The sequence below is a fragment of the Sinocyclocheilus anshuiensis genome, unplaced genomic scaffold (genome assembly GCF_001515605.1).
Source record: "Sinocyclocheilus anshuiensis isolate Anshui unplaced genomic scaffold, SAMN03320099.WGS_v1.1 scaffold13, whole genome shotgun sequence".
NCBI lineage: Eukaryota > Metazoa > Chordata > Actinopteri > Cypriniformes > Cyprinidae > Sinocyclocheilus > Sinocyclocheilus anshuiensis.
In genome coordinates this window covers 1128917-1143329 of record NW_015538026.1, presented here as the reverse complement: position 1 = coordinate 1143329, position 14413 = coordinate 1128917, and the positions used below count along the sequence as shown (strand labels likewise).

The following is a 14413-nucleotide window of genomic DNA, read 5'->3' as shown; positions in this document are numbered from 1 at the left end:
AGAGCAGCACACTGCAGAACACTGTTTTTTACTTAAATAAGATGGACAAAAGAGCCTAGCTTATGTGCTTATCTCATATCTTTGTGTGTGTATATGATAGGATTGTGAAGATCCCAGATGTTCACGGCACTCTTCCTTTTGTTCTCTGCGGTTCTTGTCCACCTTATGTTCATGCAGTGAAGAAAGGTGAGTTCTAATTGATTGTGACGATCAAAACAAACATGCACATCATGTCACATTCATTTGCAAAGTGATTATGCCCTCAAAACCCTGAGCCATTCTGTTTTTGTTTTTTTACATAAAAATTCACACGTTATTCTGAATCAAGGAATGCATTGCATTCCCTCCATTTAACCTGCCAGGCAGATGTTAATGTACTAAAAATAAAAAGCTTTCAAATAAAGCAATTTCGTGACACCAGGCTGCTGTGGTCATGTGATCAACATTATGGGAGCTTTCATCACTTTTAAGTGGATTAGAAAGTGTCTAGACTGGTTTGGATTTGCCTACATGTAATATATACAACCTTCTGACTTCAAAATCATCCATTTGACTTCTTTAATTTGTTTGGTTTAGGTCATTGTACATTATAGGCATCATTTTTGCGTGTATACAGGCTCTGAGGCAGCAGCAGCGGGTCTTCAGCCTGGTCAGTGTGTGCTCAAAGTCAATGGCAACAACATGAACCAAAGCAGCTACCAGGAAGTCCTGGAGCACTTTAGTGGCCATCAGCCTGTCCTGGAGCAGCAAGACACTGTGAGAATCAACACTGCATTATGTTTAACACTGCATTATGTGTTCTTTTTATAGGCTGTGTGGCCCACATATGGTGATCCCAGAGGTTATTTGCTTCTGACACTCTATACAGTACCTGTTTCCTCCCTTTGTGATATCGTTTTTTTCTTCTGCTGCAGAGCTGTGGTCAGTGGGCGTACCGTGTGTATGAGGATGTGGAAGAGCAGATGTCTTTCAGGGGGTGTGAGAATGGCTCAGATTCAGAGGATGGCTGCACTAATGGAACAGGTAGTGTGTGTGTCTGTATGTTGGCAAAAAATTATTGTCGTTAACAGAATACAAAAGCCATGGGAACTGTAGATCCAGTAAAATTGTCTGATGAAGAGCCTGCATGCTCAAAACATTACCTATGTGATAGTCTGTTATTACATTTTTGTATCTTTGGAGCCCAAGTGTGCCAGCTTTTTTCTATTTTCATGATCAGTTTTTTGTTTTGAGAGTTTTTCCAGGGATGTGCGCGATGTGCTGAACTGTAGATCCAGTGTCATATGCATTTGTGAATGCAAGCTGTGACCAATGGCGAATCATTGATGTCATTGATCTCTTGAGTGAATTCAAATGAATTACAAAACCGATTAATCTCTCGAACCTGATTTGACTATTAGTGTTTTCTGTCTAAAAGAATCACTGATAAAAAAGGGCATTTATAATATTACAAAAGATTATATATGTAACTATTTATGAACAATTTAAAATAAATCTAAACTGAAATTAAAAGTAAAACTGCACAATGAAATAAAAATAAAAACAAGTGACAAAAAAGATAATTGACCTTTTTAATGTCATTGTAATGTAATGCAATGAAAAATGGTCCTGTAAACATTTATCTGTGTTCCTATTGGATTCTTCATACTTGTGTGTTCTTTGGATTTTCTAGGCTCTGTAAGAAGGCTGGAACAGTTGTCCATCACTGACGATGTTCCTTCAGTCAGTCTGAATGGCAGGAATCAAACACTGTGTGCTGGAGAAGATGGTGGAACCCAAGGGCTGCTTCATCCTTGCTGCAAAGGTCAGACCACGGTTAAATGATAAATGCATAATTTCTGAATTTTGTTTCTGATGACCCATAATTGTGCTTCTGCTTATACTGTATATATTAGATTTCAAGATGGACATTTAAGGCTACATTTACACTAGTTCATTTTCGTTTTAAAACGCATAACTTTTGCTACGGTTATGCCTGTCATTTACACTACTCCGGCATTTTCGACCCTCGAAAATGTAGACTTTCGAAACCGCTACAGACCCCGTTTTAGTTTGAAAACTCCGGTGTTGTGTTTCAGTGTAAACGGACCAAAACAGAGACTTTTGAAAATGATGGGCATGGCTGCCAACATTCGCTTTGCGTATCCTTGACGACCGTGTAAACAATAACATCATGCTCATTGTTGTACCTGCATGAATGGTCTTGTGACATGCGTTTTCGGTTGTGCAGTGTGGATGGAGATCGTTTCTGAAACGCAGTGATAACGCAAGTGTAGACGAGGATCGTTTTCATTTTAAAGCGCCGTTTTAAACCGAAAATGCACTAGTGTAAACAGGGCCTAAAATAAGTTGTTTTTCTAACCTATCACATGTTCTTGTGTGTATTTTGAATGCTCTCAGATACTGGAGTCCTTTGGGAAGGAAGACAGTCTGTTTGTAAAGAACTGCCAGCAGCTAATGGCTCAGAATGAGAAGGTGTTGACCATGCCACAGTTTGAGTTTCGAAACATCTGTGACACCAAGTTGGAGAGCATAGAAAAACGCATTTGCAGCTACAAACAGGTTTGACATCTGTCTTGCTGTTACTACTTTATCATTTTGTCATATTCCCCAGTGCACCTCATATGGGACAATATCACAATGTTTTGAGACATGAATGACAGTTTTTTTAATGTAATTGATATTTAAAAATGGAATAAAAGGCATTGAAAAAAACTATGCAAATGCTGTCTCATAGTGCTTTAAAATTCCTTTCCTGTCAGTTTGTGGAGGAATTGCAGACAAAGGCCTGGCCCATGTTTAAGCAGGCGAGCACTAAACCTCATGTTCTGGGCTGCATGGACTTCGTCCCTACCAACTGTCATCTGAACCTGATGCAGGTGTCCTGCCCGAAGAACACCTCCTCAGCAGGCCGAGCCTTCAGCATCCGCTTCGGACGCAAGAACTCCTTCTTTGGGCTTGATCCTGATCAAGGTACACATAGTTGTAATACCATTTATAACTGAAGGGATTTATTACTAAATATTATATTATATTTCAATATTAGATATTCTTCTATAATACATTTTAATATTTCTGTTTCTCATAAAAGCTCAATAAAATACGTTATAGAGAATATATAATGTTTAAGTCCGAGAAATGACTTTTGATTAAATACTACTATGTTAAAATCACTCAATCAGTGTGGATTCAGCTCATTGGCTCAGTTAACCAAATCTCCATGTTACAATTATTGAAAGTTGTAAAATAGTAATTAAGCTTTATGGTGAAAACCTCCCAGTTCTTGTAAAAATCATGGCCTGCTATTCCCAAAGCGATCCAGAACCTTTTAAAGCACCTCCATTAAGACACCATTAGACCATAATAAGTAGCTTTTAGTGATGTCATCCTCCACTGTCCCATAGGTCTATAGTCATCCACTCCCTGCAGCCTAACACCCGCATCTCTCTCTTATTATGACTGTTTGATTTTTGTTTATGAGACCTGATGCTTTATTTAAGAACATAAACATTAAGTCATTTTAGCTTTATCATCAAATAACAACACAAACTCAACGCACCAAAGCTAAACAATAGAGATTTCTGTTTCTGCTGGCCTGGTTGGAGCAGTTGTTCAGATTTGTCCAGATTTTTCTTGGAATAAAAATTATAACATTTATTTATAGCAATTTTCATATCATTTTATTTATTTATTTATTTTTTATTTTAGTTTTCTTTATAAAAAAATATTATTAGCAACAATACCTGTAGATGATACAACTTTAATGAAACTGCTTTACATCTATAAATTAATAAACTTTTTTTTTTCTGGATTTAGTTGATTTTCAAGCCATGCTGACTTGTGCTTCCAAGACTTTCAAATTCAAGCCATCGTGCACTTGTCCAAAAATTTCAAGACTAATAATATTTAGCTAAATTTTCAAATTCAACAGGGCATCCCCTAGAACTTAAAGAGGCAAAGCATCTGGCTTTCATTTTTGGCTTCACCTGCCTAGATTGCTGCGGTCCAACTTTCTGTCTAGCCGCCACGTGTAGCTGGGAAAAGAACCACAAAATGCTTTGTTTCTTCTGCTCCTCAGCACGAGAGCTTTATATATTTTTTAGTCTCTGCTGCACATCTGCTCTGCAGTTGTCTCATGGTCAGAGATGTTTAAAATTCCTCCGGTACACTTCTCTGCAACCTAAAGCCTCATGGTCCATGGCTTTACCACATGCAAGAGTATGCCTCACTGCTTTTCAGCCATTCAATTCTTCTGTTTTATTGAGTCACACAAACTCCAAACGTACAATGCTGTGTCCCTAGACAGCATTTTAAGGCATGCGCCCAGCATTGCGAAGTCTGAGTACCATAATTATGTCTTCTAAGATGCCTTCTTTAGGCCAAATTGTAAGGTGGCATCAGTTATATTTCCTAGATTGCAAACTCTGTGACAAAATAAAAAAATCCAGGATGCTCTTTGAATCAAGAAAAGTGACTTTTTTTTCTTATTTAGTAATGTCACTTATTTTCTTCCTGCAGCCAATGTGAATCCCATGTCCCACGCTGTGCATTGCGTAACCAGCATGGCAGCCCCCTCCTGGAGTTGCTTGAGTTTAGATGAAGAGATGGAGGAGGGTGAAGGGAGCACAGAGGACGGCAGGAAGCATGAAGAAGGAGGTCTCAGCTTCCTCCTCAAACAGGAAGACATGGAGAGCCAGGACAATTACATCTGCCTCTATAACCGCCTGGACATATCAGTGCGAGAGATGAAGCAATACGTGGCCCAGATAGATGTGTAAGTGGTGAAGTAGTTTAACAGAGTTCAAAATAACATTAAAATAGTAAGCTATTGAAAATGAATTAAAATAGTGATAAATTGAAAATTAACTAAAAAAAATGAAAATAAATTTCTATAGTGAATATACTTTTTAATCTAAAATAAATTCTAAGAAATTTAATAATCTATAACTTTGTTCTTTTTAGATTGTGAAAAAGTCATTGAAATGTAACTGCACATTTGGTAAAAAAAAAAAAAAAAACTTACAACTTTCTCAAATTCTCATCTGAAAGCTCAGATTAGGTTTTAGTAGCCTCCTCTTTGAGTTCTTCGAGTTCAAAACTTAAGGATGTTTTTTTATGACAGTCTAAAAATATTTATGGCTTAGACAGAAAAAAATGTAAGACTGAAGCCATAACAAACGACTGCAGTGGAGACATTTCAACAGCCTCTCAGGAGGAACGAATGTTTGTTATTCAGTGGCTAGCATGTGCTGATGTAGAAGTTAATTGTCAGTGAAATGGAGTCATTTCCCTGTCTCGTTCCCAGTGCCTTTCTGTCAGTCTACACTTCCCTGTCCCATAAAAAAACAAAGCTCATTAGTGAAATAAAAGTGTGTTTCTTCAACTAGAGACAGTTTTGTCCTTATTGTCTTAAAATACCCTTAAAATAAGCTCTCTTAAAACACATTTCACACTCTCACTAGTTTTGTCTCACTAATTTGTCCATTAACGTCAGAAAATAGAGTAAATAGAGTAAAAACAAAAATATAGATAAATATTATTGCAAAATAAAATAACTGTTTTTTAAAAAGTAATTTATTCCTGTGATGTCAAAGCTGAATTTTCAGGATTCTTTGATGAATAGAAAGTTCAGTAGAAGTCTTTTGTAACAATGTAAAGGTCTTTACTCTTTCTTTTGATCAATTTAATCTGTCCTTGCTGAATAAAAGTATTAATTTCTTTGAAAAAATCTTACTGGTCCCAAACTTTTGAAATTTAGTGTATATAATATTATATATAATTTAGACATTGCTCAAATTTATGATCAAAATTTTAATTACGATAAAATGAAATCATCTGATAATGATCCCTTATTTTCATAATTTGTATCTGTTGATCTGCTCCAGCTGCAGGTAACATTAATCATAAGTGGGCAAATCAACTCATAACTTGCACAGGTTCGGTGTCAAAACACTCTTATAATTCATTAGAACAGTTCATGTCGATCTGTTTCCAAACCTCTCTAAATATGTTTCATCTTAGACTTCTGTCATCGATAACTGGACCGACCCAGCCGCAGGGCTCAGAGCCACCCTCGTTTGAGAGTGCCCCCTCAACCTCCCCCATACAGGAGGAGATGGACCAAGACAAGACGGAGCATGGCGGGAACAAGAGAGTGTGCTTCAAAGTCAACGAAGATGATCAGGAGGACTCTGGACACGACACCATGAGCTACAGAGACTCCTACAGGTGAGGAAAAGTTTGTGAGATAATATTTATGAAACATGTTGGAGCCTGGGATCTTAAATAAGTAATACAGGCTCGAGTCCAACCTGCAACATGTCCTGATCCCATTACCTCTCTGTTCTTTATCTGTCAGATAAGTTTATAATAATGACAATATTGATAAAATCTCCAATTTTATCTGATTTGAGAGCTTTATATTGACTCATAATAACATTTTGTTTTCTGGGAAATTACATGATTTAAAGATGATTTAAAATCCCAGTCTTCCTTCAGCACGTGTGAAGCAGAGCGAGTGAGCGAGACGGGGCTTCTGGGCTCCTGTCTGCTCCTCCTGTCAAACAGATGTTGCTAAAACAGACACGTAGGGAGACGATAAACATCCCTCACAAAGAACCTGTTGTGCCACAGCAACCTAGACGCCCTCTTTAACCGCTTAAGAATATATTCAGTCGCTATTGTTATGTCATCATTATATGGAGCAAAGTTTGTTTGGTTGTGATCTAGACCTGACGGAACAGGGCAGACCTGAGGCTGACCACAGCCGGGTGGATTTTATGCTTCTGTCAGGGTAAACGAATGCCTTTTTTTACACCCTCTATCATTATGTGGCATTCCGCTTTAAAATCCTGCTACTCTGTGATAGGGTGAGCTCATGAACAGCTGCAGCCATCATGAATTATAGATAGAAACATTTTTTCCTCTATTTAGGCTCTTACTGTAAGTAACTGGATTTGTTTGTGGGATGTAGGTTAGGCCGCCTGTTCTTGTTGTCGTGAGAAGAGGGCTGGCTTTTAGGGAACATGAACTTTCAAGGGTTCAGGAGGTTGAATGGTAAAATACAAGGGAATGCTCCTTTTTTCCCTCTCTCAATTTCTGGGAGAGTTGCAACCTGCTGGTCATAAGCTCGATCTGCTTCCATTCTTGGCTTGTGGCGGCACTATATTTGGCCTCCCCTCTCATTGCGGGGTGGGGAAAGGGAACTACTTCTACTCTTTCTATTACTAGTGCGTAGTCTGGGCAAGTCTGTTTTCCCTCTCAAGCTTTTCTGGAACACACGAAGACATTTTGAAAGTTTCATTCTGTCTCAGAATAAACATGTCAAGGCTGTGAAGAAGGCGTCCACCTAAACTTGTGGATCTTATTAGATAGATGTTTAATTGTTGATGAAGTTTGTTGATGTTTAAATCGTTGTGAAATGGCTTCAGCACTTATAATCAGTGTAGAATTGTCTTAAAGGGATAGTTTAACAAAAATGTACATTTCTATTATCATTTACTCATGACTTAATGTCATTCCAAACCGTTATGACTTCCTTTCTTCTGTAGAAACCTGTTAGTTAACCTAATTTAACCTGAGCAGCCTAAGCTAAGCATTATTAGCTAATCAAAATCTATAATTCTGAGCCCAAACAAATTGATTAATATGTGTTCAACCACTGCCCTGCCACTGTATTGCAGATAAAATGAACAGGACTGAAACAGCCATACAGAGATCCTGGAAAGTTGTTTGTTTCAGTTAAGCTTTCCTTTATATTTGTAATTTTTCTTCAGAATAATTACTGAACTTCGCATCAGTTTGATTGACTATAATGCTTTGAGAAAGGTTTAAACATTTTTTTTGTAAATTATTAAAAATCTTTTTTTTTTTTTTTTTAAATATTGGTAAAATTGGAATTGGTCTCTGCAGGCATCCTTTTCATCACATGAAGACATTTGTATTTGTGTGTTTTCACAGTGAATGTAACAGTAACCGGGACTCAGTGCTGTCATACACCAGCGTCCGGAGCAACAGTTCTTACCTGGGCAGTGATGAGATGGGCTCAGGTAACTGTTTGTCATCTGGCAGATGCGGTTACAATGTTGAAATTCAGGACAACTACTAAAAAGAAATTGCTACTTTTATTTTGTTTTCCAGGAGATGAGTTGCCATGTGATATGCAGATCCCTTTAGACAAGCAGGATAAACTTCATGGATGTCTGGAACACCTTTTCAATCAGGTATAATGATTTCCCCTCTGATAAATCAAACTTTTAGTCGCCTTTGCCAATTTAAACTTGATATTCCCTTTGTAACTGTTGCCCTTTGTCTGACACCACTCACCTCCTTATTTTGCCTTCTATTTTTGTTCTTCATCAATACATCCCCTCTTAGTTTCCCTCTCTTCTTCATTTCTAACTCCCACAGTATCGTTTATCACATTACCATCATGTCTAGTGAGCACTCTTTGACCTCTGCACCTGTGCTCTTTGACCTCAAAATCTATCGTCTTCTGGAAGTCACTGGATTTTGACCCCTCTCAATTTCCCAGATATCAATAATGAGCTCTTTTATCCAGTGCAGACAGGTTACATGTGGACAGACTGAAAGCAGCAGGCCTGACGTTAGCAAGGGTGTTAGCCAGTCTTCAGTTAGCGCAGGATGTGTGTGGTGACAGGCTTAACTGTGTCTTTTTCATTCTCAGGTTGACTCTATCAACAGTCTCCTTAAGGGCCCTATCATGAGCAAAGCTTGCGAGGAAACCAAGCATTTCCACACTGACCACAGTCAGCCAGGTGCGGTCGGGGTGTGCGTGTGTGCTATATTTACATGCTATTGTTTGGAAACTCATTTGAGGGATGTGTGTATTTGGGTTCTCCGTTAGTGTGTGGGGGACTTTTATAGGTGGGTAGGGGTGTGTGAATGTTTCTGTTTGCATCTGTCCGTTATTACCTCTGCATGCAAGGGTACCACAGTAGTTTCTCCTATGTGTTTTATGTATTTTAGGGGAATGTTTATAATTAGCCTCTGTTTAAAAATAGAGGTCTATATATATATATATATATATATATATATGTACCATATATAACATTTTTACCCCCACTTTTGTTGTTTAACAGAGTTTCGGCACACAGATGACTGGACTGCACGTTGGCGGTATGTCTTGCACAAGAACATCCAGGAGGACCCTTGGAACCTGCCCATTTCAATCAAATCTTTAATTAACAGCCTTCATCGCTTTGTAGAGGGTAGGTTCAAGCCTGAACGATACTTAGTCAATATCAGAATAGCTCAAATTACTTTTTTTAGCACTTTTTTTTTAGTACTGGTGTTATTGTGCACAAATCATCAGCATACATTATTTTAATGCCGATTCATGTAATAAAATATGTAGTAATAATGGCAAATAACTGATTTGAAAAATGCTACAGTTGGAGTATGTCAAGATACCATTGGTGTTTTAGGAGTTCTTCAAAATCAATTTAAAACTTGTATTCAAGTTAAACTTGAGAGGCACTCTTTAAGAAAACCATCTAGCATGTTAACATAGAAAAACTATGGAAAAGCAGTTGCCCCATTATTATTGGTAAAAAACAATACTAGCTAATCCAAATCCTTACACTATTTTGTGAATGATTACAAATTAAAAATTACACTTTATATTGAGATTCACTTTTTTAGAGCGCCTTGCCATGTTCCATACACTGCAAAAAAACAGGCATCATGTGTCTGTCATAGAAACAGTTTCATGTTCATGTTAAATTTTCCCAAGACTTGCAATGCAGCTATATTGTCCTGTATTTGTATGCATTGGGTTGTATTCATGTCTATTTGTAACTGTGTTGCAGATGGAAGGAGTCAACTCTTGTTGGCATTGCTTAAATGCACTGGTAAGATACTCCTAGATTTGAACCTTTCCCTTGGTTCATTGTAGATCATTTCAAATATCTATTGAAAGTCAACTCAGAATGTTTGCATGGTCATGCACTTGCGTCATCATCTGTGTGAGACATCAGAAACGCAACTGCAGTGTGTGTGATTTATCATCCCTATTGTTCTGGATTGTGCTGTATTTACAGACACCTCTATGTGCTGTGATATGGGAGTGTTTTATTGGAATTCTGTAGCAGGGAGTGTGTACAGTTTGTGTGCATGCAGTCAAGTTGCAGTGGGGTGTGTCTGTTTGTGAGCTTCTGAGCGAGCAGTAGACATGGATAAAGAGAGAACGGAGAGAGTGGGTTTGTCCCATGGGGTCTGTGGTGGGAGACATATGGAAGCTGTTGAGCGTTTGCTTTGGAACCTGATCTAGAGCCCTTATCCCTACTGCTCCACACAGACAGCAGCTCCAATCCCTGTTCCCACTGAGTGCCGCTGTGAAACCCACCATCTGCTTAAAGTATTACACACTCTTAGCACGGCTTACAACTGTTTTAGGATTTTCAGGATTCCCCTCAGGCCGCTCTTTGGGAGATATATATATGTATATTTATTGTACATTTGTAACATATTGGAGACACAGTATATCCTGTACTTACTGCTTATTGCACTTCTGGTTAGATGCTAACTGCATTTTGTTGCCTTGTACCTTACATGTGCAATGACAATAAAGTTGAATCTAATCTAATATATATGCTGATCTTTGAACCGTAAATTAATCCGTATTAACGACATCTGCCAATTAAACATTAGAGGAATTATCTATAAAATGGCAATTAAAACAGTAAAAATAAGCACAGTTAGTAATGACTTCTGACCCATACATACATTTTAAAGGTCTTTGAACAATCATCATCATCATTTGAAGTGTTTTCTCAACAAATATTGATATATGCAGTTAATAATGTTTATTACCATAAAATTAATTTTATGTGATCAGTTTGATAAATAAAATAAAATATATTAATAGAGAACCCAGGGTGTTATAAACCTGTACAGTACATACTACTGTTCAAAAGCTTGGGATCAATAAGATTTTTTTAAAGCAATTAATACATTTATTGTAAAAATGAAATTGATTAAAAGGGACCAGAAGTGACAGTAAAGAAATTCATAATGTTAGAAAGATTTATATTAAAAACAAATGTTGTATAATCTTTCCTATTATCAAAGAATACTGAAATAAATGTATCATGATTTCCACAAAAATATTAATTTAACCTTAAACCGCGTAAACACATTTCATTACACCAAATATACAAAATAATGTTATTTTTAGCAACATCATATGACCCCTTTAAAAAGTGAAAAAGCACAATAGGACCCCTTTAAGCAGCATATGTTTTCAAAATTGATAATAATAAAAATGAGCTGAAAATTAGCATATTAGAATGATTTCTGATCATGTGACACTGAAGCCTGGAGTAATGGCTGCTGAAAATTCAGCTGCCATCACAGGAATAAATTACATTTTAAATTACATTAATAATTGTAATAATGTTTCACAATATTGCTGTTTGTACTGTATTTTTGATCAAATAAATTCAGCCTTGATGAGCACAAGAGGCTTGTTTCAAAAACATTAAAAAATCTTGCCAACCCCAAACTTTTAAGCAGTAGTGTATCTCTTCACCAGATGTACTGAATATGAATATACAATAATATTTATAATATAATATAATGTTTTATATTATAATTTACATTATAGTTTAAACAAATGATTAAGTCAAAGACAAATATTTTTATTTGTATGTATGTTTTATTGACTCTTAAAAATGTGATACAAACAACAAGTGAAAAATGATCAAATATTTTCCATGCATAATGAATAAATGTGAGTGTACACACATCTATACATCTATTTATACAAATATCATGAATTCTTTTCTACTCTTCTGTCACAGACACAGAACTCCAGTTGCGGCGGGATGTCATATTCTGCCAGTCTTTGGTGGGGGCGCTGTGTGCATTAGCGGAGCAGCTTGTGAATGCGCTGAACCTGCGTTTCAACAATAATGGAGAGTATGAGGAGGACAGTAAAGAGGTCAGCCGTAAATGGCTGGAGCAGATCGCCACCATCGGAGTGCTCTTTAACTTCCAGTCAGCACTCTCTCCACATGTGGTGAGACATTACCAGAAGTTACATCTTCTCATAGCTGATTCAGTGACAGTCATCCAACAATGTCTCAGTGCTTTCTACTAATATACACAAGCATGATAATAATGTTTTAGAACTGAATCTTGAGACTAAATAAGGACTAAATACAGAACCAAGGCCATCATATCCTGGATTTTCCTGAATGTGTGCAGTATTGTTTCAGTCATATACTCTCCTGCGTCAGCATGAAGATCTGGATTATTTTGGGCTCACAAACTGTTTCCTTTAACAGAGAGAAGAGCGAATCATGCTTGAAGATACAAAAGCAGCACTGCAGGATCTGGAGAAAGTCACTGTGCTGTTCCGCCCACTGGAGAATGAGTGCCTCGTCCCAAGTATGACACCACACCACATATATTAACCCATCGAGTAATAGATTGTCAATCACAGTGCCAACAGAAAAATACATCTAAATATATATATATATACACAGTTTTTTAGTGTTTGTAACTCTTTCTCTTATCCAACCTTATTATGCAAATACGAAGAAAGCCATCTGTAGGTTGATTTACCCAATAAGAGTAAACACTGTGATGCTATGCTCATCCTGACCATTCAGACGCTGCAACATTGGATCAAGCAGTGGTGGGCTATCTTTTCACTAAGCCAATGGCAGACAAAAGGGGTGTATGTTGCCGAGTTTAAAGCATTTTAAATAGCCCTTTAAAACATTTTAAATAGCATAATTCACACCATAATAATTGTAGTAATTAGTTTATTATTTTAATATTTTATTTATTTTTTCATTAATTTATTTTATTATTTTATATTTCATGTAATGATGGTATTACATGTTTTTTTCTCACTGGGTACAAACCAGTGTTATTTTAGTTATTAATATTTTACTTTATTAATATTTTGTAATTATCTTTTATTTTTTATTTTCAGTTTTCATTTTAGTTTAAGTTTTAGTAATTTTTTATAATGTGCTTTTGTCATTTTTATTAGTTTATTGTTTAGGTTTAATTTAGTTTTAATTTAACTTTTAGTTCAGTTTTGTTTTTATTTCCAGTTAGTAATTTTCAGTTAGTTGCCATTTCAACAAACATTTTCAACATTTTAGTTTAGTTTAGGTTTTCATCTAATATTTGTATTTTATTTCAGCTTTATTTCAATTAACAAAAATGTTTTAATAGTTTTATTTTTAGTTAATAACCCTGGTACCGGGAATGTGACTGACTACTGTAAATACAGTTAAAAGTGTAAGCCAGCTTTTGTTATTTAGCATTTAAGATTATTAACAAGTTAAAAATGGCATAAATATTTATGACGCATGTATTCTGAGTAAATTAATGGTTTAAAATACATTCTGTAAACTACTGAAACAGCAGCAACAATGACCACAAATTCCTTCCCTTTGTAAATCGTTACATCCAGGGTCCCTCCCTTTCTCTGATAAAGCTGTGTGATTCCACTAAAAAGTGAAAGTCAAAACTCTCATCCTTATATAGCAGCACCCCCTTCCTCCCCCTCCTCACAAACATACACACACCCTCCAGATGTCCTCTTCAGGAATGTCAGCGCAGTCAGTCGTGATAGGAGAACAGCTTTATCTGGCGTCTTCTGTTTTGGTTTGACTATATCTGAGGGAGGAAGTTCTGCTCTGTGGTTTGTTCCTGCCGGAAAGGTGTTTTATTACAAGGTCATCTCTGTGTTGTACAAATTTGAACAGCTTGGCTTTTTTCCCTGTTTCACACATCTGTGAGGTTTCTGCCTTTTAGGGCTGGGCGATGTGACGATATTATCGTATATCGACGATGTCTTGTAAGTATCGCGATGTCGATGTCAACAGTCAGGTAGCAGATGATTATCGACATTATCGGAAAAAAATGACAAATGATAAACCTAGTAAGTTGCAAAAAATATTTTTCCCCATAGTCACCATACAGGTCTTTTTGGATGCAAGAATGAAATAATTTAGTAGGAGGGTTGGGAATGGAAAAGCTATTCCAATTTCGGAAATCAGATCAGATGCGTAAGGTCAGGAATCAAATTACTTGTTATAAAATTACATTTCGATTCCGCTTCTTGATTTCTGTACGCGCATTTATTGTGATTTCAAAAGATTAAACTGCAAGAAGACGAAATAGAACTCACTTCTGCACTCGCGCGCTGTTTTCTGTGCTGCTCACACACACACACACACACACACACACACACACACACACAAAGCACATGCTCAAAAGCCGTTTCTTATATACGCGAACGCTGGACTGAGCTCTCTTTCTCGCATTCTTACACATTCGAATGGACAAATACACAGAATTATATCAAAGTATCCCATAAATACAATAGGTTGTATTGTACAAGGGTGTATTGGATCCGTGCATTGACAGC

General features: G+C 36.8%; 1 protein-coding gene across 1 annotated transcript in view; it reads left to right on the top strand.

The window, feature by feature from the left end:
• Positions 1-14413, top strand: part of LOC107679267 (phosphatidylinositol 3,4,5-trisphosphate-dependent Rac exchanger 1 protein-like) — an 83579-nt gene that overhangs the window by 60756 nt on the left and 8410 nt on the right. Inside the window, 16 exon segments of the mRNA XM_016474782.1 lie at positions 101-186; positions 617-756; positions 915-1023; positions 1673-1736; positions 1738-1804; positions 2401-2562; positions 2763-2973; positions 4519-4774; positions 6022-6228; positions 7960-8048; positions 8140-8222; positions 8687-8777; positions 9102-9230; positions 9831-9872; positions 11823-12040; positions 12309-12411. Coding sequence (XP_016330268.1) covers positions 101-186; positions 617-756; positions 915-1023; positions 1673-1736; positions 1738-1804; positions 2401-2562; positions 2763-2973; positions 4519-4774; positions 6022-6228; positions 7960-8048; positions 8140-8222; positions 8687-8777; positions 9102-9230; positions 9831-9872; positions 11823-12040; positions 12309-12411 — 2057 coding nt within the window.